A 26,140-nucleotide genomic window follows, 5' to 3' on the forward strand; every position below is an offset into this window, starting at 1 on the left:
GGGACACTTGGTGTTAGAAACCCCAGCTTTGGATATTTTATGGTGCTAGTTCCACTGAGTTTGCACACCAAATTTAGGGTTCCTAGCACTAAGTGGCCCTGAGATACGGGGGCCCCAAAGTTGGTCAACTGTGTCCATCTGCAGCAATGTCATTTCGGGACCATTTGGGTTCAGAGACCCCAAATTTTGGCTGCAGCTAGGGGGGCATCTAGGAACCCTTAACTACCGAGTTTGAAGTTGGGGGACCTGTAAATGGGCACAGTGAGGCTGCAAATGGGCATTGTTGACCCTCTTTTCCACTTACAGTAGCTGTGCATTTCTCACCCTCGTCTTATACTCGGGTCACTAAGTTTTTCCCATTTTTTTTGTGGTAAATTAGGGCCTCGACTTATACTCGAGTATATACGGTACATAGAATTCAAAGCGATGCATTTTTACTGAGATTTTCTTGCGCTAAAGGTGCTGATAATGGACGACAATAAATTCATATTGGTTTAACTACCTCCAGACTGCCCACTGCGCATATACTGCGGCAGGGCTGCGCGAAACAACGCACCTGTACGCGACTTCTGGGTCTGGGGGGTGCCGGAGAGCCTTGGAAATGGCCGAAAAGGCCCGAGCACACTTCGGCTGATCTCGGCAAACCTCAAAAAGACTCCGTTCACGAGCCTTTCCGAGGTCATCTGAACTGTCCTCGGGCCTTTCCCTGCATTTCCGAATGCCGACAATCGACGCTGTAAGGCTCCGGCACCCCCATCTCAGGCGAAAAGCGGTACTGCACGCACTTATATATATATATATATATATATATATATATATATACACAGGGCTTTTTTTCTCAAACAATAGGTGCTGGAACTTAACCACGGCCCCACAAAACCCCTCCCCCCACACACACCCTCCAAATCACATCAAATAGTGGGTGTGTTCAGTCAAATTTCACAAAAACAGTAGGAGGGTCTTAAAGGGGTATTAAATACCAGGATTGCATTACATACAGAGTGCAGAGCTGTCACTTGTAAACACAGAAACCAGACTTCTGTGTTTACAAGTGATTGTGGTGAGCAGGCAACAAAGGGTCTGAGCCAGAGGTGGTGGAACTCCGTTCCCACTGAAAAAAAGCCCTGTATGTGTGTATATATATATATATATATATATATATATATATATATATATATATACACACACACATATACAGACTGTATATATACTGTATATTCCATCTGCTGCCCGTATCTCTCTCCAGTTATTGGAACATGGGACAAACAATCGCTGTATCCCATGCAGGTAACCTAAAAGCACAAAGCACGCTCCTCTCTGTTTAGAAGAATTTACCACCTTCTGCATGTCTCAGAACGCAGTCTCTCTAATGGTCCGCCGCCAGCCACCAGAGGTCAATTACAAAGAGATGATTCCACTTTTCAATCAGGAGAAAATAAATTGCTTTTGTGTTCTCTCTTCTCATCCGTTGCCACGTGTTGTGAAGGGAAGAACGTGAAGGACTTTGATATAAGAACAATTTTGTGCTGATTACAAAGCAGGATATGCTTCTCTGTTTCTACACAACGAGCTGCTGAAAGGACTCAATGCAACCCATTAAAGCTGAAGTTTAAATCGGCCTTTTCTGGTTTCTCCCCCGCACTCATCCCTGGGCCTCTGTGCTTCCCTATGCAATACAGGCTCTCCTCTCCTGAAATACTCTGTTCCTTCCTCTATGTAACTCTCCTCTTTTGAAATACTCTGCCCTTTTGGAGGACTCTGCTCCTTCCTCTATACGACTCTCCTCTCCTGAAATACTCTGCCCTTTTGGAGGACTCTGCTCCTTCCTCTATACGACTCTCCTCTCCTGAAATACTCTGCCATGCTGGAAGACTCTGTTCCTTCCTCTATCTGCCTCTCCTCTCCTGAAATACTCTGCTCTGCTTGAGGAATCTGCTCCTTCTATCCAGCTCTCCTCTCCTGAAATACTCTGCCCTGTTGGAAACTTCTGCCCTGTCCTCTATCTGACTCTCCTCTCCTGAAATACTCTTTATCTCCCCCTCCTGTCCATGTCCTCACTGCAGTTGGGGATTTTGCAGAGCAGTGTTGGCAGCTCTGCACATGCTCAGTTTTCTGTGAGTTTCTATGCTGAGCTTGCAGAAAGCTGCTTGCAGGACTTTTTCTAATGTCCCGCAAGCGCACTGCCCGGGTCTGAAAGCACTCATTGCAATGAATGGGAGGCAGTTTTCAGGCGCTATTTCTAGCACTAAAATGCCTGAAAACTGCTTCAGTGTGAAAGGGGTCTTAAGGTAAACAAAAACCTTCTACATGCAGTTCCCCCTTGTATCTGTGGGCAAAAATAAATCTGGTTGGCTGCCTGTCTAGTAAAATTATTTTTATTTCAGCAAGTCCATAAAAACAATTCAAAAACACAGGGAGAGGGGAACAGCATCACCAGCTAACGCATTTCACGCTCACTTAGTGCTTAAAATGGTTGTAAACCCTTACAGACCACTTTTTGCTACAGGTAAGCCTATAATAAGGCTTACCTGTGGCTACCCAGGATATCTCCTAAACCTGCACGGTTTAGGAGATATCCCCTGTATTTGCATGTGCCAACGTCATCGACACATGCGCACTGAAGCAAACTGAAGCAATGGCACGTACGTGCCGTTTGCTTCAGTGAGTGTGCCGTTACCGGCGGCTCCCACGTGCATCGATCTCAGGTGAGTATTTCATAATGAGCTAGTATGCTATGCATACTAGCTCATTATGCCTTTGTCTTGCAGGTTTTAGTTTTTATTTTTTTCAAAGTGGGTTTACAACCACTTTAAAGTGGTTGCAAAGCCGAAACATTTACCTTAATGCATTCCTTGCATTAGAGTAAAAAAGGTTTAGGTGCCAGCATCCCCCCTCACCACCCACCTTTTACTTACCCAAGCCCTCATTCGATCCAGCGCCATGCACATCTGCAGCTCTTCTCTCCCCTCACATTGCTGGGGCACCTGGAGCCATAGGCTTCCATTGCTGTCAATCAAAGCCAGTGACGAGGAAGCGGGGGGGGGGGGTCTGGACCAGACATCTGCTGTCTGTGTTAATGGATGCAGCAGCAGGTTTGGGTGCGAGCACGGACACGCGCCCCCATGGGAAGTGGCTTCCTATGGGGGCACTGTACAGAGGGGAGGGGCCAGGAGCGCTGGCAGGGGACCCGAAAAAGAGGAGGTTTGCGGCCGCTCTCTGTAATTCCATTGCACAGATCAGGTAAGTATAGACATGTTTATTTTTTAAAAAAAAAAAAAAATTACTTTTACAATCACTTTAAATCATAGCTCCCCCTTGTACCTACCTGAGCCGGTCTGGATGCAGCGCTATGCACAAAGAACAGAAGCGCTCTCTCTCTCTCTCTCTCTTGTCTAACTGGAGTGTTGTTTAAAGGGATACTTAATTTTGCTGCAATTAGTGAAACAAGGATCCCGCCATACCTGATTTTGGATTTAGCGAGTCGCACTGCGAATTGTACATATGCACATATTCCTGGTGTCGCCGAATCATCTGCTGCTTGGTGCCGTGAGTGGACAGGCCGGCCTCCTTCATCCTCTTCCGTAGGTCTCGTTCCGACAAAAGATTGTACACCACCTTGGTGATGGGCCTCCGTTTCTGTCCAGAACTGCATTTGTGAAAGAAAAGAAAAATTAAGAGAATGTCCTGAAACTCCATTATAAATATTCTCTATACCTCCAGCCCAATATTCTTTATATTGCACTAAGATTTTGTTCATCATGGCGGTGGATGTGGAAGGTGTCCAACTCCCAAGATATTCGCCAAGTTTAGTAAACACTCTGTGCACACTGTTACTCTGCTGGGAAATTGATGGCACTCGGCAGACTCCTCGTGTACAGTAAATATTTATGGTGTAATGTAGAGTTATGTTTGAGGGAATCTGATCTGCACAGATATGAGCTGTTAGAACTATAAAAAAAAAAAATTCTGCTGAAATGAAAATTAAAACTTGAATTTCGTTGCTTTGGGCAATGGTGCTATTTTTTACATACTAGGCTTCATAAAAAGTGGGCATTTAGGCCTGGTGCATGAGGCTCTGGTGTTTAGCTACAGCTGGAGGGCATTGGGCATTGGTACCTGGGCACATACAGTTTTAAACATACATACCACTAGGGGCACTGTCCAACCCCATCCAGTCACAGAAGCTGCTATCCCCTGCTAGCACCTCTCTATATGGGTGTAACATGTTACAAAGGGTGTACTTATCCTTTAAGGCAGGGGTCTCCAAACTGCAGCCCGTAGGCCAAATGTGGCCCTTTGCTTGGTTTTATCCAGCCCCTGGGGCACTATTCCTTTCACTGATACAAGGTCCTATTCCTTCCACTGACACCAAAAATGGGGCACTATTCCTCCCACAGACACCAACAATGGGGTACTTATTCCTCTCACCGGAGATGATTTTGGGGCACTATTCCTCCCACTGACACCAGAGATGGAGAACAAATTCTCCCACCGAGACCAATGATGGGGCACTATTACTTCCTCTGACACCAATGAGGCAATTTTTTTTACTCCCATTGACTACCAAGCCTATGGCATGGTTTATTCCCTCTGATGCCAGGGCATTTTCTACTCCCACTGGCCACAGTCCAACCCCCCCCCCCCCCCCCCCCCCCCCCAAAATTTGAAGGGCAGTTAACTGGCCCTTTGTTTGAAAAGTTTGGAGACCACTGCTTTAAAGTGGTGCTAAGCCACTATATACAATTCATACCATCCGCTCTGTTTAATAATGCTGTGTGCCCCAGTGTCTGTGCCTTATAAAACTAAGCCATTCTATACCCGATTTCAGAGCGCCCCTTGGCACTCACGTGACTGGCCGCCTCTCTCCTCTCTCAACCTGACCGATGCAGCGGCCGAGAAACCCCCGCTGACGTCAGTCGGGAAGAGAGAGGTGGCCGGTCGCGTGAGCGCTGCTCTGAAATCAGGTATAGAACGGCTTATTTTTATAAGGCACAGACACCGGGGCACACAGCATTATTAAATAGAGAGGATAGTGTGAAACTTTAAATGTAACTTCAGCAGCAGGAGGGGAGGGATGGTGAGCACTGACACAGAGCTGACAGGCAGGGAGGGAAGAGGAGGACAGAGGACGACAGGGGAGAGCTGCGGATGATGGAGGCACGAAAACTGACCACTGTGTCAGGGCTCAGCAGCCATGATAAACCGTGGTCAGTTTACAGGGGGGAGGGTATATTGCCCAGGTATTTCAGGTGATAGACGAGGGCCAAATGACATAGCACAAGCACTGTGCTGTTATACATGCTTTAAAAGCAGTGGTCTCCAAACTGCAGCCCTGGGGCCAGGTGTGACCCTTTGCTTGCTTTTACCTGGCCCTTGGGGCACTATTTCATCCACAACTGACAATAATGCTGGAGCACCATTCCTCTCAACGACACCATTCCTTCCACTGATACCAACAATGGGGCACAATTGCTCCCACTAAAACTAATGATGGGGCATCTGAAGCTAGGGCATTTTCTACTCCCACTGGCCCTCATGTTTAGAAAGTTTGGAGACCCCTGCTTTAACCACTTCCCATCCCAGCCATAGTCATATGACATCTGCAGGAGGGATCTCCCATCCTGGGCGGGCGTCATATGACGTCCTGGGCTTCCCAGCCTTCTGCGCGCGCGCCCCCGCCACGTTACTCGGGATCCGATGCACGTGCCCGGCGGCCGCAATGTCCACCGGGCACCCGCGAACCAGTACAGAGGAACAGCGATTGGTCCCCTCCCTCGTGAGTCCCCTCCCCCTACAGTTAGAATCACTCCCTAGGTAATACAATTAACCCCATAATCGCCCCCTAGTGTTAACCCTTTCCCTGCCAGTGACATTTATACAGTAATCAATGCATTTGTATAGCACTGTGTCAAAAGTGTCCGATATGTCCGCCGCAACGTCGCAATCACGATAAAAATCGCAGATCGCCGCCATTACTAGTAAAAAAAATAAATAAATAAATAAAAATACCATAAATCTATCCCCTATTTTGTAGACGCAATAACTTTTGCGCAACCCAATCAATATACGCTTATTGCGTTTTTTTTACAATATGTGGAATACATATCGGCCCAAACTGAGGAAGACATTTTTTTAAAAAGAAAAAAAAAAACAATTGGGATATTCATTATAGCAAAAAGTAAAAAATATTGTGTTTTTTTCAAACTTGTCACTCTTCTTTTGTTTATAGCGCAAAAAATAAAAGCCGCAGAGGCGATCAAATACCACCAAAAGAAAGCTCTATTTGTGGGGAACAAATGATAAAAATTTCATTTGGGTACAGTGTTGTATGACTGCGCAATTGTCATTCAAATTGCGACAGCGCTAAAAACTGAAAATTTAGGGTAACAAACACTTTAAGGTAAAAAACCTTGCACCTTTAGAACCATATTATGCAAATAAAAAAAAAAATTAAAAATAATAATCACACCATTGGCCAAAGTGATGAAAGTCATATTTTTTTATTTTCATTTTAACACAATTTATTTTATCGTTCTAGCAGGAACAACATTTACATTTGCACGTTTGCTTGATTTGCCTACGTATGTTGCATTCTTCAGGTGGGTTGCTCATATCTGTTGAGAAATAAATATGCTGTACATTTCACCAAAAACATTTACTGTTCTATTCCTGATGGTCACTCACGAGCACCTACCACATTGCGCTGCCAAGTTCAATCAATTTCTGCCAGGCGGGGAGCGAATGCAGCGAGGCTGTCAGACTTCCCTCCCAGTACGCAATGTTTATCTGACGGCTGAAGGAATTTCGCGGTCTGGGTTTTGTTTTGCATGAAAAGAAAATAAGTGGAAATCACAACAGGCTGCTGAAAATTCAATTACCCTAAATGCTATAAAGGTGTGGGAATATCAATACATGTGTTTTTACTTTGCTGTACCATTACAGAGAAACGGCGATACGTCCGCCAGAAGTCAGCGAGTGCTGGGAAATGTACATAAATACAGACTGCGGGTAGATGCCATTTTCTCAGCTTTGGGCATATGAGCTGTAAAGTAAATACGTGGCCAGGCTACGGACATTCAATGATTTACAGATCTTTAGCAAGCAATGAATGAGCTTTAACATGAGCGCTCACTGACCACTGGAGCTGCAGGCACTGTGGAGCAATTCAGCCTCAGAGTTTACGACAGAAACGCTCACTTTCGGCAGCTCAGCTCTCCCCTGCTTTCCAATCCCAGCATTTAGGCTCGGTACACACTAGTCAACGCACTGAAAAGTGATCCGCACTGCATTGCCTTTTAGGGAGTGGGCAAGCAGCCGCTGTTTCCTTATCTTCCGAACAGCGGTTTATAATGAGTCTAATTTGCAGAGCGATCCCATTGACTTGAATGGCAGGATTTGAGAGAGCTGCCGCCTGTCAATTCAGAATGTCTGACTAAATTTGCTGCAGCACGAAGCATTGTGGTCATGGCATGTGAACAGCCTCCCCCCCGCTGTTGTTTAGCCTTTAGGTGGGCAGCCAGGTGGTGGTAAAACCATGGCTCAGCTGGCTGTGTTTACTGCTACACCAGTGCTGACTCAGCAGCTCATCTCCCCCTACCAGCAGCGATTTAACAGGGGAGCAGCTGGAGCTGAGCTGCTGTGGCACTGCAAGGAGGGGGCAACAATTTTAAATGACCTGCTGCGGCACTGCAGGGAGGGGGCAGCAGTTGGAGCTGAGCTGCTACGGCACTGCAGAGAGGGGGCAGCAATTTTAAATATGCTGCCGCGGCACTGCAGGGAGGGGGCAGCAGTTTTAGATGAGCTGCTGTGGCACTGCAGGGAGGGGGCAGCAGCTGGAGCTGAGCTGCTGTGGCACTGCAGGGAGGGGGCAGCAATTTTAAATATGCTGCTGCGGCAATGCAGGGAGGGGGCAGCAGTTGGAGCTAAGCTGCTGTGGCACTGCAGGGAGGGGGCAGCAGTTGGAGCTGAGCTGCTGCGGCACTGCAGGGAGGGGGCATCAGCTGGAGCTTAGCTGCTGTGGCACTGCAAGGTGGGGGCAGCAATTTTAGATGAGCTGCTGCGGCACTGCAGGGAGGGGGCAGCAGCTGGAGCTGAGCTGCTGTGGCACTGCAGGGAGGGGGCAGCAGTTGGAGCTGAGCTGCTGCGGCACTGCAGGGAGGGGGCAGCAGCTGAAGCTGAGCTGCTGCGACACTGGTGAGTACAGCAAGCAGAGGGAGCTGAGCTGCTGAGATCTGCTGGAAGATGGGAGCAGAGATTTTAGCAACTGGGTTTATATATTAGATTTTAGCTAGTGGGTTTACATTAACTTTAAAAACAGTAGGGGAAAAAAAGACAGACAATCTAGTTATAGAAAAAAAAAATTGCTGTTTTTAAATAATTTAACTACAATGAGTTGAGCTTATTAAGACTCTCCCCGCCCGTGCATTAAAGTGCTGTAATGAAATGGATTATTGAACTGTGGATTGTGTTTGTTTTCATATAAGTGGTGTAATTAGGTAGTTCTCCGACAGTGCAACAAATCAATCCAGGGAATCTGGCACAAAATATAAAAAGGATGTTTATAACTCAGCCAAAGATCTTTCACAAAGCGCACTTCATTTTTTTTTTTTTTTAAATACTTAAAGTTTAAAGCTAAGCCCCCGGGCACAAAGCTCCGATTTAAATATATTCCCCAATAGCCACAAAGGATATACTGTAAATCCAGCTTTGTGTGTGCTAAATGTCTTCACAAGCTCAGTTATTAATTTGTAATGTAGCAGTGACATCATCACTGTGCTGTATATAGTCTGTACAGAGAGCAGAGCTCTGGGAGGGACCCAGAAGGCCCCACCCACTACAGGAGGGGGGGCGGAGACCAGACCAGTCCCCCTGTACCAGGAGAGAGGGCAGCAGTGAGCGGTCTTTATTATAGATAGTCTCACACTGGATTACTGCACAGATCTGGAAGAAATGCACAAAGATTCAAGAAGACGACACGCGATGAATGGATTTAGACAATATTAGCCATATCTCTGGTACAAACAGGCAAAACACAGGCAGAATAAACTTCAGATTTAAAGCACAATGCTAATGGTTAAAGTGGACCTTAACTACTTAAGGACCGGAAGGATTTGCCCCCTTATTGATCAGGCCATTTTTTTTGCGATACGGCGCGGCGTCGCTTTAACTGACAATTGCGCGGTCGTGCAATGCTGTACCCAAACAAAATTGACGTCCTTTTTTCCCCCCCACAAATAGAGCTTTCTTTTGGTGGTATTTGATCACCTCTGCATTTTTTATTTTTTGCGCTATAAACAAAGATCGACAACTTTGAAAAAATAAATAAATAATTTTTTTTTTTTTTACTTTTTGCTATAATACATATTCCAAAAAAATTATATAAAAAAAAAACGAATGTATTCATCTGTTTAGGCCGATATATATTCTTCTACATATTTTAGGTTAAAAAAAAATTGCAATAGGCGCACATTGATTGGTTTGCGCAAAAGTTATCGCGTCTACAAACTATGGGATAGATTTAGGGACACTTTAAATTTTTTATTGTTTTTACTAGTAAGGGTGGCGATCTGCGATTTTTAGCAGGACTGCGACATTGTGGCGGACAAATCTGACCCCAAATTTTTGGGGACCAGTGACATTATTACATTGAATAGTGCTATAAAAATGCACTGATCAATGCAAGAATGACACTGGCAGGGAAGGTGTTAACGCTAGGGGGAGATCAAGGGGTTAAGTGTGTTCCCTCAGCATGTTCTAAACTGTAGGGGGGGGGGATGGGCTACCAGGGACATGACAGAGATCGCTGTTCCCGATCACTGGGAATGGTAGATCTCTGTCATGTCTAGATCCCCATTCTGCCTCTGTACTAGGCGATCACGGGTTGCCGGCAAACATCGAGTCCGTCCGTGCAGCGGGAGCGAGAGCGTAAGTGGTAGAACCTGTGCTGTGTGCCCCCATCCGTAATAAGCATTTAACCCTTGCAGAGCGAGAGAGCCAACTGCAAGGGGGCATATTTTTTGTAAGATTTCTTGGAGTTGAATTTAATCCAAAATGATTAATGCTTCACAGGAAGAAGACAGAGTGGTCCGGGTCCTTTATTCCATTATCAGATTTTATGCTTCAGATAAACTTCTTTTCCAGCTGCAGCGGGCACAAAATGTCATTGAGAAATGTACAGAAGACTTGGAGTCCTTGCGATGGCATCTATCTTTGCTTATCAACAAATATACACTCCGGTCCTGACATGAGAGAGGACTATTCCCTCTACAAATAACAACCAGAGCAGCCATTATCCAAAACGCACGGTACGACGGATCACCTGTGTGCATTCAGACCAATCTGTCCTCTAACTAGCTTAGCATGTCTGTTCAATAAATCAACTGTCTGCTTACAAGAAGCACTCCGCTCGATCGCTCCGTATGTCTTCTTGGCTCTTCTGTCTGTATTGTGACAGATGAAATGTCATTATCCACCGACAAGAACAGGAGAAGAAGCAGAGAGGTTGCCGTATAGAAACACATTAAATAATTGGTGGAACAAAAAAAGATGCAAAAAAAAAAGCCAAAAGCTTGGACGCTTCTGTGGTGCTGGGTGCAGAAGCAGAACCTACAGCCCTGATGCTCTTCCTCTTATATAGGGGACCCAAAAGTCCTCTATTTGATACTATATTGTCATGACAGGTTCTCTTTAGGCAGCCGATGTCTCCCTGCCAATCATTGAAGCTAATGGAGAGCAGATCACATTCCATTAGCTTCCTCCCTGGCCACGCAACCAGGAAGGTGACAGCCCAAACAAGGTAGAGGAGGCCAGCAAAAGGACATTCACTTGTCTTCCTTCCTCTATTCAGCAGCACCCACAATGCCGGTTCAGGTACAGAGGTGGGACAGCAGAGCCCAGGAAACATGCAGGGGGCCCACACAGGGGAGAGAACAAATGTACGGGGTATGGGGGGGGGCCTTACAGCCACCTTCAAAAAACTAGTCAACGATATTGCCTGTGGTTTCCGCTGAAGCGCATATTGTTCCCATGCCTGGCTTGCTATGCCTTGTTCTGCACTGTGTCCTGAGTGGAGGCAGCCCATCCTGATAGAGGAGAAGGGCTTTGATGGCAGATCTATAAAGAGATGGAAGCAGGGAGATCTTTGTACCACAGCTCCTCAGGCACCAGCTTTCTCTCCAGCAAGGAGAATGGTGACCAGCACAGTAGTGACATCAACAAATCGCACTCAAGTTCTCCTGAGCTTAGCGGTTAGAGGCAGCAGTGCCTTAAATCAGGGTCCTCCAATTATGGCCCCCAGGCCACATCTGGCCCACAACTACTATCCATGAAAATACCACGACTGGCTGGCAGTGGATGTGCCAGTCTGTGTATGGTAATATGGAGACTGGCACATCCACTGCTAGCAAGCTGTAACCTTCCCACAGTCACCAGCAAAGATTACCACCAGCATGCCCCAAAGAAATTTACAAGACGATTGGACGTCCTCTGTCCAGACTTGCTTCACTTCCAGGCTTCTGCCCAGCTTCTCTGCTGCCTGAAAGGTAAAGAGGGACTCTGCTAGGCACATGGATGTAAGGGGGACTCTGCTAGGCACATGGATGTAAGGGGGACTCTGCTAGGCACATGGATGTAAGGGGGGGGCACGCATGGATATGGAGGGGGGGAGAATCTGCTGGGCATGCGTGTATATGGAGGGCCGGGGGGCGGCGACGACTCTGCACGGGCCCACATGGAGGGGCAGGAAGGGGGACTCTACACAGGCCCACAAGGAGGGGCAGGAAGGGGGGACTCTACACAGGCCCACATGGAGGGGCAGGAAGGGGGGACTCTACACAGGCCCACATGGAGGGGCAGGAAGGGGGGACTCTACACAGGCCCACATGGAGGGGCAGGAAGGGGGGACTCTACACAGGCCCACATGGAGGGGCAGGAAGGGGGGACTCTACACAGGGCCCACATGGAGGGGCAGGAAGGGGGGACTCTACACAGGCCCACATGGAGGGGCAGGAAGGGGGACTCTACACAGGCCCACATGGAGGGGCAGGAAGGGGGGACTCTACACAGGCCCACATGGAGGGGCAGGAAGGGGGGACTCTACACAGGCCCACATGGAGGGCCGGGGGGGGGACCCTGCACGAGCCCACATGGAGGGCCGGGGGGGGACCCTGCACGGGCCCACATGGAGGGCCGAGGGGGGGACCCTGCACGGGCCCACATGGAGGACCGGGGGGGGACCCTGCACGGGCCCACATGGAGGGCTGGGGGGGGGACCCTGCACGGGCCCACATGGAGGGCCGGGGGGGGGGGGACCCTGCACGGGCCCACATGGAGGGCCGGGGGAGGGGACCCTGCACGGGCCCACATGGAGGGCCGGGGGGGGACCCTGCACGGGCCCACATGGAGGGCTGGGGGGGGGACCCTGCACGGGCCCACATGGAGGGCCGGGGGGGGGACCCTGCACGGGCCCACATGGAGGGCCGGGGGGGGGGACCCTGCACGGGCCCACATGGAGGGCCGGGGGGGACCCTGCACGGGCCCACATGGAGGGCCGGGGGGGACTCTGCCGGGCACACATGGATGCCAGGGGGGACTCTGCCGGGCACACATGGATGCCAGGGGGGACTCTGCCGGGCACACATGGATGCCAGGGGGGACTCTGCCGGGCACACATGGATGCCAGGGGGGACTCTGCCGGGCACACATGGATGCCAGGGGGGACTCTGCCGGGCACACATGGATGCCAGGGGGGACTCTGCCGGGCACACATGGATGCCAGGGGGGACTCTGCCGGGCACACATGGATGCCAGGGGGGACTCTGCCGGGCACACATGGATGCCAGGGGGGACTCTGCCGGGCACACATGGATGCCAGGGGGGACTCTGCCGGGCACACATGGATGCCAGGCATCTAAAGTGCGCTGCTAATCTTCAAAAAGATTTTTTAGGGGACTGCTTAAGCAAAATTTGTTTAGGTCCACTTTAAAATCTGGTCCATTCATCTCTGCAAGAACTAATTGTCCAATATCATTTAGTAGCCATGGTGTGAATTGCCAAGGTAACAATGTGCCAACCTGCCTACAATACTGCAAAGCTTGACATTTCTGAAGGTCAGACTCTCATTTTACATATTCGGTCTGTGAGACTTAAGAAGCAAGGGTCCCGAATGGTAATCAATGGATGTCTATATATGTTTGCAGGGAGGTCTAGCGTGATGCAGATTGAGCAAATATTAGCAGATGGACGCGATATGACACGTTTGGTTCTCCGCAGGTCTTCCGAATTGTTTCAGATGCGTAATCAGAGCTGTTCCAAGGTAACAGCAGACAATAGAGAAGCCAAGAGTGATCAGCTAAAACACTTAGCACTTACATTTAAAAGGAGAAAAAAAAAAAAAAGCAATTTGTGCCCTATTGAACAAAGCATATAATAATTGTATGTCCATTAATGGATTAGCACAGGGAGAGCAGAATAAGAGGAAGCAGCGCCACCTTCAGCTCACAGACAGAGATTGTTCATTTCCAAGTCGCCCAGCAGCAACATTGTATCACATCTTTTACTCGGCACGGCTTTACTTAAACACACAATTGCGCGGTCGTGCGACATTATACCCAAATACAATGCAAGTCATTTTTTTTCCCCACAATTAGAAATTTCTTTTGGTGGGATTTGATCACCTCTGAAAAATTGAAAAATGTCTTCATAATTTTACGGCACTAAATATTCTGCTACATATTTTTTGTAAAAAAAAAATCCCAATAAGCGTATATTGATTGCACAAAAGTTATAGTGTCTACAAATTATGGGATCTATACTGGAATTTTTATTTATTTTTTTAGACTAGTAATGGTGGTGATTAGCGACTAGAAGCGGGACTATGATATTGTGGCGAACAATCTGACACCAACAGACACTTTGTAGGAACTAATGACACTAATACATTGATCAGTGATAAAAATATGCACTGTCACTGTACTAATGACACTGGCTGGGAAGGGGTTAAACATCAGGGGCGATCAAAGAATTAACTATGTGCCTAACCAGTGTTTGCATGTGTACTGTGTTGTGGTTTTACTAAGGGATGTGTTTTTTCAGAATCAAAATCCATCGCTTCCCCGCCGACAGGACAGAGCTCTGCCTTGTTTACATAAGCTCTGTCCTGTCTCTCTCCTCACTGATCGGTGGGAGGCATCAGATGACGTTGTCAGGGGAAGCCTGGCGACGTCATCTGATGACGAAACGCGTAGGAAGGAGCTAAAACGCGAACTGGGACGCAGCGGCCTATTTGTTGGTTGGAAACACTGGTCGTTTCCTTATGCACGGCTTTTATCTAGAGCATGTGAGTTTTCTCTTTTTACCTAAATAAAATTACAATTATTGGATGTCTGCAGAATGAGTATTCTTCTCTTCATATTTGAGAGTATCATTGCTGTGGTGAAGACCCCTTTTATTGGCTTTCCTGGCGGTCGTTGGTGGAGTTCAGAAACTGACATCCATATCTGTGTACTGGGATCAGCATACTCCATCTTGGATGAATGAATCTTCTTGTAGTTGTGGGTCGCTGTGATTATTATCGGGTTACCCACTGTGCATACATCTTTATTTCAGGGTAAGAGTCAGTATGATTGGGTGTTGGTGATGGCTCTTTTATCCTGTATACCAGGGATATGCAATTAGCGGACCTCCAGCTGTTGCAGAACTACAGGTCCCATGAGGCCTAGCAAGACTCTGACAGCCACGAGCATGACACCCAGAGGCAGAGGCATGATGGGACTTGTAGTTTTGCAACAGCTGGAGGTCCGCTAATTGCATATCCCTGCTGTATACCATTATACACTCCAGGATCATCACTTTGACTTCTTATGAACTTTTGTTTGACTACTTTGGACTTTTTTACGCGCTGCACCATTTTTTCCAATCACTTTTATTGTATCCGGCAATACTGGGTCAGCTGCTACAGGTTATAGTCATAGCTTAAGCGCAATAGATTTGTAATTGTAAACTCTTACATACACCCAGTGAAATGACTGGCCTCTGGTGATACACAGAGATGAGTCCTCCTACATAAGTTGCACCTGTTTATCTGCAGTCTTCTGTCCTCTACATCTGTTCAAAGTCCAGAATTTTCACAGCATTTCTGAGCTTCAGAAGGCACGAGGATTTCATAGCAGGGAGCTGAGTGTAATCTGAGACCTGAGTGGAAGGAATGGACACAACCCCCCCTCTACACAGTCACATAGGGTAACATGCACAGCTGAGGCCGCCAATCACCTGCTGTGTGCTGGAGGGGGGGGGGCAAGGTCGTCTCATGCAAATAGAGGAATGAAGGAGCAGACAGAAATCACACTCAGTGCTTTGAATGGAGTACACACTATGGAAAGATATGCTTCATTTATTTTTCATTTCAGAGGTTTGCAACCAGTTCAAGGGAAGCCATACGGAGCCGTATAAATGGGCTGCCATAGCTCACCCATGTGAAATCCTGGAAAGTACACTTTACTTTCCCTATTAAACAAGGTTCCTACAGGAAGCTGGAGAAGCAATCAAACAATCTGCACTTAAGACGGGTCCAAAGAATTCTCATTCAGCAGCCAAGGAACGATCAAAAACATTAACTTCTGTGGCGGGAGAGCCTGGCCACCTGGAAGACATTACCCCCCCCTCCTGGATGGGACCTCCGGCTCCAATTCCCAGATTCAGGTGCTGTCATGAGTTGCCATAGGGCAGGAAACGCGGGATGACTTTTTAATGTCAGGCTTAAGGAGGTTATGGCAATGGAGGCCTGAAAGAGGTTCTACAGACAGAAGGTTTTTTTTCACCTTAACCACTTTGGCTCCGGGAGGTTTTACCCCCTTCGTGACCAGGTCAATTTTTTTGCGATTCGGCACTGAGTTACTTTAACTGGCAAAACCATTACACAGAGCAGGTAAGTAGAACATGTTTATTAAGAAGTTTTACCTTTACAATCACTTGAAATACCTTGGCTTTGAGTATCCTGATGGCAAAGTTTTAGAATACCGGTTCTACCCATAAAAACAGAAAAATGGAAAACCCATTAAAGTGAACCTATAAAAACGTCCTGGGTACAGGAGGGTAACCAGGCTATTTTTATGCATATAAACAAAGCCAAGCAATAGCAACTTCACTTCAATTACTGACAGTGAACTCCAAGTATGGCAACTTTTACATCGTTACATTGGCCCAGTTTGGACTGTGTGACCCCCGTGGAAGCTGAAAAGCACTGCAACAGCTACTGCAGCCAGCTACCGGGTCCCGTTCTAGTGTATGGGATGTAGAATAAATAGATTTGAGGGCAAAGCTCCCCATCAATCATTGATGGTTTAGCCACTTCAGCTCCGGAGAATTACCCCCCCCCCCCCCCTCATCACCAGGCCATTTTTTGCGATACGGCGCTGCGTTACTTTAACTGACAAGTGCGCGGTCGTGCGACACTGTACCCAAATAAAATGTATGTCCTTTTTTTCCCCCACAAATAGTTTTCTTTTGGTGGTATTTGATCACCTGAGGTTTTTTTTTTTAAATGTCTTTGCTCTGCAAACAAAAATAGGCAGATGATTTTGAAAGTGTAAAAAAAAAAAAAAAAAAAAATTACTTTCTGCTATAAAACATATCCAATAAAAAAAAAAATGTAAAAAAAAAAATTGAATTTCTTCATAAATGTAGACAATATGTATTATGATACATATTTTTTAGTAAAAAAATCCCAATAGGCGTATATTGATTGGTTTGTGCAAAAGTTATAGTGTCTAGAAACTATGGGACGTTTTTTTTTTTTAATTTTTTTTTTTACTAGTAATGGCAGTGATCAGCAACTTATAGTGGGACTGCGATATTGAGGTGGACAGTTTGGACACGGACACTTTTTTTGGGGACCAGTGACACCAATACAGTGGTCAGTGCTAAAAATATACGCTAAAAGAAGGTAAATTCCGCGCTCGGTGTAAATAAGAAAAAATAGCAGGCACCTAACAAACCATGATACCAGTTAATAAATTATAACAGGAAAATAATCAGTGCTCCAAATAATGCAACAATATATAACATCCAGTTGTACGTAAAAAATGAAAAAAGTGTGCAAAATAGAACACCATTGCATTAATAAAAAGGCTGACAATTGGGCCAATCATCTAAAGACGTCTTGTTGATGACGAAACGCATCAGGGAGTGGCCTACCAGTGACTACATCACAGACGCCCAACCACTAACCAGCAGTAGTGTTTGAAGCCGTCAGCCTAATGCTCTTCTATTATTCAAAACAAATGCGGTTTATGTTTTGTATGAAGGTAATTGTAGCCATCTTTAAAAATAAACTCCTGTACATTAGGATGGGCTTCACTATGGGAGTTTTTCTTGCTTTTCATTGTGAGTCTCCCCTATATGATCTGTAATCCATGTGACGGTTACCCTCCTGGATAAACTTGCCGCTGCTTCTTTGACCAATATAATTTATGGTCCTGAGTGTGAGGTTGTTGCTGGTGATGGATCCCTTTACTTTCATTCTGCACAGATCATTTCTTCATTGGATTGTTTTGCACTTATGGACTGCGTGATATTTTTGGTGTTGCATTATTAAGACTCAAGTTCTATTTTGCACATGGACACTTTTTGCATTTTTTTCTGTACAACTGAATGTTATATATTGTTACGTTATTTGGAGCGCTGCTTATTTTCCATTTATAAAAATATACACCGTCACTGTACTAAAGTACTGGCTGGGAAGGGGTTAAAGAGGAACTGCAGTCTGCTCACGCCATTTGTAATAAAAACATCTTTGCCATTCTGAAACTTCCCTCCAACCACTTTGCATATTATTTTATATATACTGTGATTCTGTAATTGCCAAATATGCTGCAGAAATCTCCCTCCAATAAATCTGGCTGCATCTCTTAACTGTGGGCAGCTGAAGCTGTTGCCTGTTCACTTCCTGGATTTAGACAGACACACACCTCCAGCTCTGCAGCTCTCATTGGCCCTCTTATTACTCACCCCACCTCCCTTCCTGGCAAACTCTCACAAAAGTGAGAGAGAGAGCTGTGCATGATGTCATAAGCCTAGGGTAATGACCAGACAGGAAACAGGAAGTGGGCTGTATAAGGTATTTACTGGCAGAAAAAAAATGTTTTACTATCCAAAGTTAAAACAACAACAAGGGCGGAAGATTTAATAGAAAAAATGGATGACTCAAATCCCATACTAGAGGTTTTGAATAATTTCCATTAAGATTTAATTGGATGAAAAAATGACTGGAGGTCCGCTTTAACATCAAGGGCGATCAAAAAGGGTTAAATGTTTGCCTAACCAGTGTTTATGTTCAGTGTGGGAGGTGCTTTCACTAGGGGGAGACATAGATCCATGCCTTCCCTTCTGACAGAACGGTGATCTGCCTGGTTTACATAGGCAGACTGCCGTTCTGACTCTGTACCAAAAGATCGGTGGGTGCCAGCGGACATCGAGTCTCCGGTATCTGCCAATTAGCACACGCTGTAGTATAAATCACAGTGGGAGCAAGCCGCCGGTGGCGTGCATTTGCAACCCACTACCTGGAAGTGCAGAATCACACACATATATATATATATATATATATATATATATATATATATATATATATATATATATAATGTGTGTGATCCTGCGCACAGCGGCCACCCTGTAACAGTAAAACTGCAATAGGGCGATTGGCAAGTGGTTAAACAAGGGAGATGCTGAGGGTTTTAGGACATAGTAGCAACTCACTGATGTAGGATAGAAGATTGGAAATCCAATGCTAATGAGGCACCCAATTTGAAGTCTATGAACCATTACCTGGGGATTCCCTACTAATTCTAGTTTATACAATTCTATTGCAGTTGGTTAACATTTCTGAATCGGTCTGACGAAACACGCTCAGTTACGAGTAAAATGCGGGTTGGCAGAACTCACCCTCTGGGTATGGAAATCTCTCAGGCTCAGCAGCCATGAAAGCCGTTTGTAAAAGTTTATAATAAAAAAAAAGCCTCAGCACAGTGTTGCCTCTACTTTAGCGCTAATTAATGCCTGCATCCCGCCACACTCACTCACTATAAATCTATTCCTTCCGTTCCCAGACTCCGGGTATACTTTATGAAGAGTGATTTCATCTCCTCCGTCTCAGTTTCAAGGAATTCATCACCCTTTTTTTTTTGACAGAATAAGCAGGCCAGTCAGATGAAAGCATTGCTGTCAGTGAGGAATGCCTGGCTGAGGGGACCGTTCCACCAATCACAGTGCGGAATTCTGCAAGAGGACCGCAGCGCTTTCCAAATTAAACAGATAATTACTTTAAAAAAAAAAAAAATTGAGCTTGTCGTTTCTACAGACTTCCAGTTATAAGCTACAGTGCTGAGAAAACAAACTATCTTTGCAGAGTATGAGATCTTTTTAATTCCAGTGGAGGAATGTTAGGAAAAAAAAAAAAAACCTAAAACAAACCCGGTTGATTTGTAAGGCCCCTTTCACACGGGTGGACCGATCGGGTACGCCTGTCAGTTTTTCAGGCAGACCCGATCAGACCACCCAGTGCCCTTTATGGAGCGGCGGACGTTAACGGACATGTGTCTGTTCACACCCACAGACATCCGCTTTGCTAAAAACAGATGGATGGGGATCCGCCTTCTGGCGGATTGGATGGCGGTCGGGTCCATTTACATCTGACCTCCATAGAGGAGAGCGGGCTGTGTCCGTGTCCCCTGTGCATAAACGGGGCAGACACGGACCAGCCACCTTCCTGCTCAGCGGACAGATTCCCTGTTGGGGAGGTGTACTCCTGGTGGCCTAAAGTGTTCTTCCACCTTCTGAACAAAAAAGAAATTGCAACTGATCATAAAAAGTAATTAAAGCTGAAGTTTAATTTGCCTATATTATGCCTTCTCTGGTCACTACAGCCGGGTGCAACATGTTTTCTGATGCCGGGTGTGGGGAGTGGCGGCACTGTGAATGGCAGGTTAGGGCAGATGCGGGTCTGTAGTGTAGTAGGACGGGCAGGTCGGGGGAGGAGCGGAGCTGACGGGCGGGTCGGGGAAGGAGCGGAGCTGACGGGCGGGTTGGGGGAGGAGCGGGGCTGACGGGCGGAGCCGCTGGCAGAAGTGTCCCCTGTGCGGTTCCCTCCTCCCTCCTGCTGGGTGCAGGTCTATCGAACTGTCTGGGGAGACTCCCCTCAGCAGGAACCGGCGGCTCTGAGTGGCCTCAATTCAGCTAGGGACTTTGTAGAGCAGTGTTGGCAGCTCTGCACATGCTCAGTTTTCAGTGAGTTTCTCTGCTGAGGATTTCCTTCCCATCAGATTTGAGCAGCCCACATGTGGGAGTATACACAGTGTAAAATGACAGCCCACTCCCTCCCTCCTCCCCCACTAACCAGCTAAACACAATGAAGGCGGGATATTACATGTAGATTAATGGAGGCTTCACCTCCCTCTTCTTCTAAGACACAGGCTGGAGGGGCGTGACATAGCCTGTGACTGGCAGAAATCCACCCACACCATGTTATTGGCAAAAAATAATAAAGATTTGATTTCAAATATATATATTTGTATGGCAATTTAAAACAGTTCATTGATATTAATTATTTTCACTCTTCATTCTATAGTTTTTCTATTTTGAACATGTGACCAGCAGCAGAGTAGAAGCTCCTCCTGTCACTGTTTCCCTGCAGACAGGCTGGGAAAGAGCTGGGTCATGTGACAGCTGTATATCGATTAGGAAAAAAGTACTTTATTTTTATTTTATTAAAATAATTACGTCACAGAGCTGGTCCAGGCTCGAGAAGGATCGCGACCATATGGTCGGGATTTGCTCACATGCCTGGACCGGTGTTCTGTCAAAAGAGCCAACTTGTCAAAAATCTCCAATTGCGTCACGTCCGGTTTCACTCCAGCAGCAGTAATGGCAGATTTCGACAACTTGGCTGTTTTTGCAGAACACTCTCAGCGTATAAACCACGGTACATGACGAGCTGGCTGTGTTTTATAGAACAGCAGCTAAGCAGTAAATAAAGTTGTCGCTGCCTTGAAGGCGGCCATGTTGTTGGTTACTAGCGGGCGGACTAACAATGGCCACTCAATATATTGTCTACTGTAGTGTATATACGCCACCGGTGTTCTGTGAAAACAGGCAAGTCATCCAAATCTGCAATTACTGCTGCTGGAGAGAAACTGGAAGTGACGAAATTGGAGATTTCGACCAGTTGGCTCGTTTGACAGAACACCGGCACCCGGCTCAGCCTCTCTCAGCGAGTCACTGAGAGCCTGAGCCCAGTGCTCCAGTTAGAGCGGGGGGGGGGGTTGCAGAGCAGAGAGCCGGTGACTGACAGTCACCAGCTCTCTGCTCAGGGAGCTCTGACAACCGAGTGATCAGTGGTGTTTGATCGCTTGGTTCTCAGTGTTACAGCTGGCGGGGGACCTATGCTGCATCCAGTATGAATCTGAAAAAAAAACCCTAACCCCATGCTTCTCTTTTAAAGTGTAAGTTCACCTTTACAGAAAAATCTGTAAGGTGAATTTACACAGGACCCCCTCCCCACCCCCCACCCCCACCCCCGCTGACCTGCAGCGCGGCGATCTCCCGTTTTGAGCCCTGCTATAGCTGCCTCACAGGCGCTGGGCTTAGAAATCCCCTCGGCATTCACACATCTTATTCCCAGCTGAAAGGAGGGGCTACATGAGTTCTGATTGGTCAGCGCCACCCATGTGACGGCCCTGACCAATTGGAATGCTCCTAAACGTCCCTCCTGATGAGGGACGTTTAGGAGATTAAACTCCGGGGATTTCGAAGCCCCGGAGCCGTGAGGTGGCTATAGCAGGGCTCAGAACGGGAGATCGCCGCGCTGCAGGTCAGCGGGACTGGGGTGGGGGGTGGGATGAGAGTCCTGTGTAAATTCACCTTACAGATTTTTCTGTAAAGGTGAACTTGCCCTTTAAATAAACATACCTCTCTAATTAGACCACCCGGCTACTTTACCCCAATCAGACTACACTACTGCAGTCAACAGCATTGTCACACTGTGAAGGCAAGAGAAAAATAAACTGATCTATCGGAAGGATCAACTGGTTATAAAACCAAGTTACAGTGGGGTGTCATTTTTGCTTTTGCCTGTAGTTCTCAGTTTTGCATTAACTACTCTTTTACAAGATGATAAAACTTCCATTCGAGTTTTGTTTAAAAATTCAAACCCGAGGTCACAGAAATAGCAAAACGGAGCCCACGGAGGGTTGAACCGCCCTTATGGCACTCAGGTCATAGCACAGCAACAGCTACGCACCCGATCTATGTCATATCCTCGTGATTCTTTTCCAAATTAAACTGCGGACAACCAATAATCATTTTTTACTGGATACCACATATAATTCCATCCATCATTTTTATTTCTCGGCAGTGTGGGGGGGAAGCTCTGCCCTTCAAAACTTGACATGCCAAAAAAAATTATCTTTTAAATCGTAAAACCAGTAAAACGATGACAGATTGATGACTGCATGGCGGACGGGGAGTGCGAATTCCCGGTAGCGCCACGTACGTGTGAAATAGCGAAGGAGCGTATGTCAAACCTTTAGCCCCGTGACTGGGACATATTTTACAAGGAAAGATAAATATATTATGTAACTAGTTACCTCTGTTTGTTGCTTCCAGGGAATTAAATTTCCTCTTCCAAATGAGTTTTATTTATAAAACTGACATTTATAGGTTATGATTAAAAAGAAATGTCTGTGTTGATAGTTTTGTCTATTTACAAAGCTGTTCTGGGTTGTCAGAGTCTCCTGTATGTGTGGATCCTCCTGCCAGTTGTTATTACAATCCATACCAGCCAACTCCCTTCCTACTTCATGAAACTAAAGGCTAAATCAAAAACAAGAATTCTGGTCCTTTGTCATCTCTATGGTAAGTCTGCGGAACCACCGGCTTGAGTCCCACGGGAGAGCGTGGAAAGGTGAAAGGCAGCAGGAGGGGGGGGGGGGCTTCCTCTGCAAGTAAAAGCAATCCAGCGGCTTATTAGCCACTAGGGTTGTTTTTACTTGAAAGAGCATCGCTGTCTAAAAAAAAAAAAAAAAAAAAAAAAAAACGATACAGGGGTCATGACTGCAGCTATGGCACCGGTATAACCACTTCAACCACAGGACGTCTGGGTAAGTCCTTTTGGGGAATGGGTTAATTATTAAGGAAGTCTCCACATTCAAGCCCAGTTTTGTGCAAAATGCGTCAGTAAAGGGGAGCTGCTTGATCAGAAAATTAAGCCTTGTGAAGAATTTAAATAATGTGTGGCTGGTTTCTCCGTTTTGCATTTATGGGTAGTTTGGGGCAAGGACATGCTTGGCTTCAGCACATGGCCTATCTAAGGGGTAACCTGACAGGGCACTTAACCACTTGCCGCCCGCCACATATACGTCGGCAGAATGGCACGGACAGGCAAATGGGCGTACAGACACGTCCCTTTAAATTTGCCGCCGCGTGGTCACGTGCGCGCCTGCCGCGAGCATGTCCATGGGGATACCTGTGATCGTCTCACGGAGAGACGTTCTGCCTAGTGACAGGACAATGATCACAGCTCCCTGTAATTGGGAGCGCTGATCAGTGTCGTGTCACACATAGCCCCTCCCCTCCCACAGTTAGAATCACTCCCTAGGACGCACTTAACCCCTGCAGCGCCCCCTCCTGGTTAACCCCTTCACTGGCAGTCACATTTACACAGCAATCAATGCATTTTTAAATTGCACTGATCGCGGTATAAATGTGAATGGTCCCTAAATAGCGCCAAAAGTGTCCAATCTGTCCGCCATAATGTCGCAGTCAGGATAAAAATTGCAGATCGCCGCCATTGCTAGTAAAAAAAAATAAAAATGCCATAAAATTATCCCCTATTTTGTATAACATTTACGCAAACCAGACACTTATTGCGATTTTTTTTTTACCAAAAATATGTAGAAGAATACGTATCAGCCTAAACTGAGGGAAAAAAATGTTTTTTTTATATTTTTGGGGGGGGATATTTATTATAGCAAAAGGTAAAAAATAATGCGTTTTTTTCAAAATGCGCAAAAAAAAACAAAAAAAAAAAAAAAAAACGCAGAAGTGATCAAATACCACCAAAGGAAAGCTCTATTTGTGGGGAAAAAAGGACGTCAATGTTGTTTGGGAGCCACGTTGCACGACCGCGCAATTGTCAGTTAAAGCGACGCAGTGCCGAATCGCAAAAAGTGCTCTGGTCTTTGGGCAGCCAAATGGTCCGGGGCTGAAGTGGTTAAAGTATTACTAAACCCAGGAGCCTGAATTCACTATATCTGGTCTCCCACAGTACACAGAACATGGAAATACAATAATTTTAGTAAATATAAAGTGCTAAATATCTTTTCTCCTCAGCAGTATACAGCAGTCTTGTGACTAAGGATGAGCTCCGGCGTGTTCGCAAGCTGCACGTGGCGAGTCAGCCAGGAACTCAGCACTGCACAGCGCTAATCACAGGCAGTGAGACATTTTCCTGATGTGCGGCTGCAGAGATCGGGAAATGTCTCACTGCCTGTGATTAGCGCTCCGCAGTGCCGATTTCCTGGCAGGCTCTGTGCAGCTTGTGAACACGCTGGAGCTCATCCTCACTTGTGACTTCTATCAGTGTCCAGCCAAGCACTGCCTAAAACTTATAGGAAGGGTTTTCTGACTGATCCATGAGACTGCATGTCCCCTGACCCTCTGTCTGGACAGTGCTGATTGGCCCTGTGTTGATCACATGCACCCTCCCAAGGAAAAAAAAAAAAAAAAAACCCTCTCTTTAGCGATACACACCAAACTGAGCATGTGCACCCTGACTCCATAGACTTATCAGGAGTCATTGGAAGGGGAGGATCAGAGAAGACAGGACCAAACAGCCTTTTTTACACAATACGGAGGATTAACCCTACAGTAGGTTTCAAAGTACAGTGGAACCGTTCCAGGAGAATGCTTGTAATCCAAAGCACTCGCATATCAAAGCAAGTTTCCCCATAGAAGTCAATGGAAACAAAGATAATTTGTTCCGCATTGACTTCTATTGCATGCAATACAGCATGTGGCCAGAGGTGGGGGGGGAGCCGGAGAGCCTCAGAAATACTTGGACAGCTCGACTGAACTCGGAAAGGCTCGGAAACACTCGGGGACAGAGTATTTCCGCGTGATTCCAAGTATTTCCAAACGGCTCCGAACTGTTCCGAGTGTCACCGGCACCCCCGCACCTCTGGCCAAATGCAGTACTGCACACCCCATTAGCTTGAATTCTGCTTGTTCTACAAGACAACACTCGCAAACAGAGTCAGAATTTTAAAAAAAAAAAAATAAAAAGTTGCTCGTAAACTGTTACTCGTAAACCAAGGTTCCACTGTAAGCATAACAAGCATGCTTTACTGCATATGCAGACTGATTTTACTACTGTGGGTTTAGTAACACTTTAAGAGCAGTGGATAACCTTTCTGTTGGTCTTTGCCAGAAATGCAATATCCTTCTTCACTTCCTGTGAGCTGAACAGAAAACAAACGCATATTTCCTTTGTAAGCTAAAACCATCAGCCCCCCATGTAATGGAGATGAACAAGGACAGGTATGTTTTAAGTCCATCCTGGGTGGCAGCCATGGCTCCCTCCATGCACACAATGGAGGAGCGAGCACAGCCACTCAGTGACAGAAAGTGTATTATTTACAACATCACCAGATGAAAATAAAGAGAAAGAAGCCTGAAAAAAAAAAAAAAAAAAAAAAAAGATAGTGGAAGTAAACTTTCCCAATCAACATGAACTATTTGTAATCTTTATGCTGACAGCGTTAGTAAACAGATAGAAAGGTGGATAAATTTACTTTTTTTTTTACATTTCTTCAGCCTTCCTGGTTGCTTCCCTACACTCTATGTTACTCGCCTCTTATGTTATCCGCTACCCACCCATCATTACCTTCATTACCTTATATTACATGTCAAGCGGGTTTTGCCGTTGTGAAGGGCTACTTCCTCCTCTCTCCGTCCATATCCCAACTGGACATTTCAGATTGATCACATCTCCCCTCACAGTGTAGAACTATAGACGTTAAAAGTTTAGTGCCGTAGTTCTTGATGCTTTATCTGACACACCTTTGTTGGCTGCGTCCCAGTTTAACCAGGGCCG

At 46.3% G+C, this 26,140-nt stretch overlaps 1 protein-coding gene across 2 annotated transcripts in view; it reads right to left on the bottom strand.

Annotated features, from left to right (window-relative positions):
* Nucleotides 1–26,140, bottom strand: part of RAD18 (RAD18 E3 ubiquitin protein ligase) — a 418,996-nt gene that overhangs the window by 272,967 nt on the left and 119,889 nt on the right. For both annotated transcript variants that reach the window (XM_073591734.1, XM_073591735.1), the window contains one exon: nt 3,462–3,646. In XM_073591734.1, the coding sequence (XP_073447835.1) occupies nt 3,462–3,646 (185 nt within the window). The remainder of the gene's footprint in view (nt 1–3,461; nt 3,647–26,140) is intronic.

This window comes from Aquarana catesbeiana, linkage group LG07 (assembly GCF_042186555.1).
Source record: "Aquarana catesbeiana isolate 2022-GZ linkage group LG07, ASM4218655v1, whole genome shotgun sequence".
Lineage (NCBI taxonomy): Eukaryota > Metazoa > Chordata > Amphibia > Anura > Ranidae > Aquarana > Aquarana catesbeiana.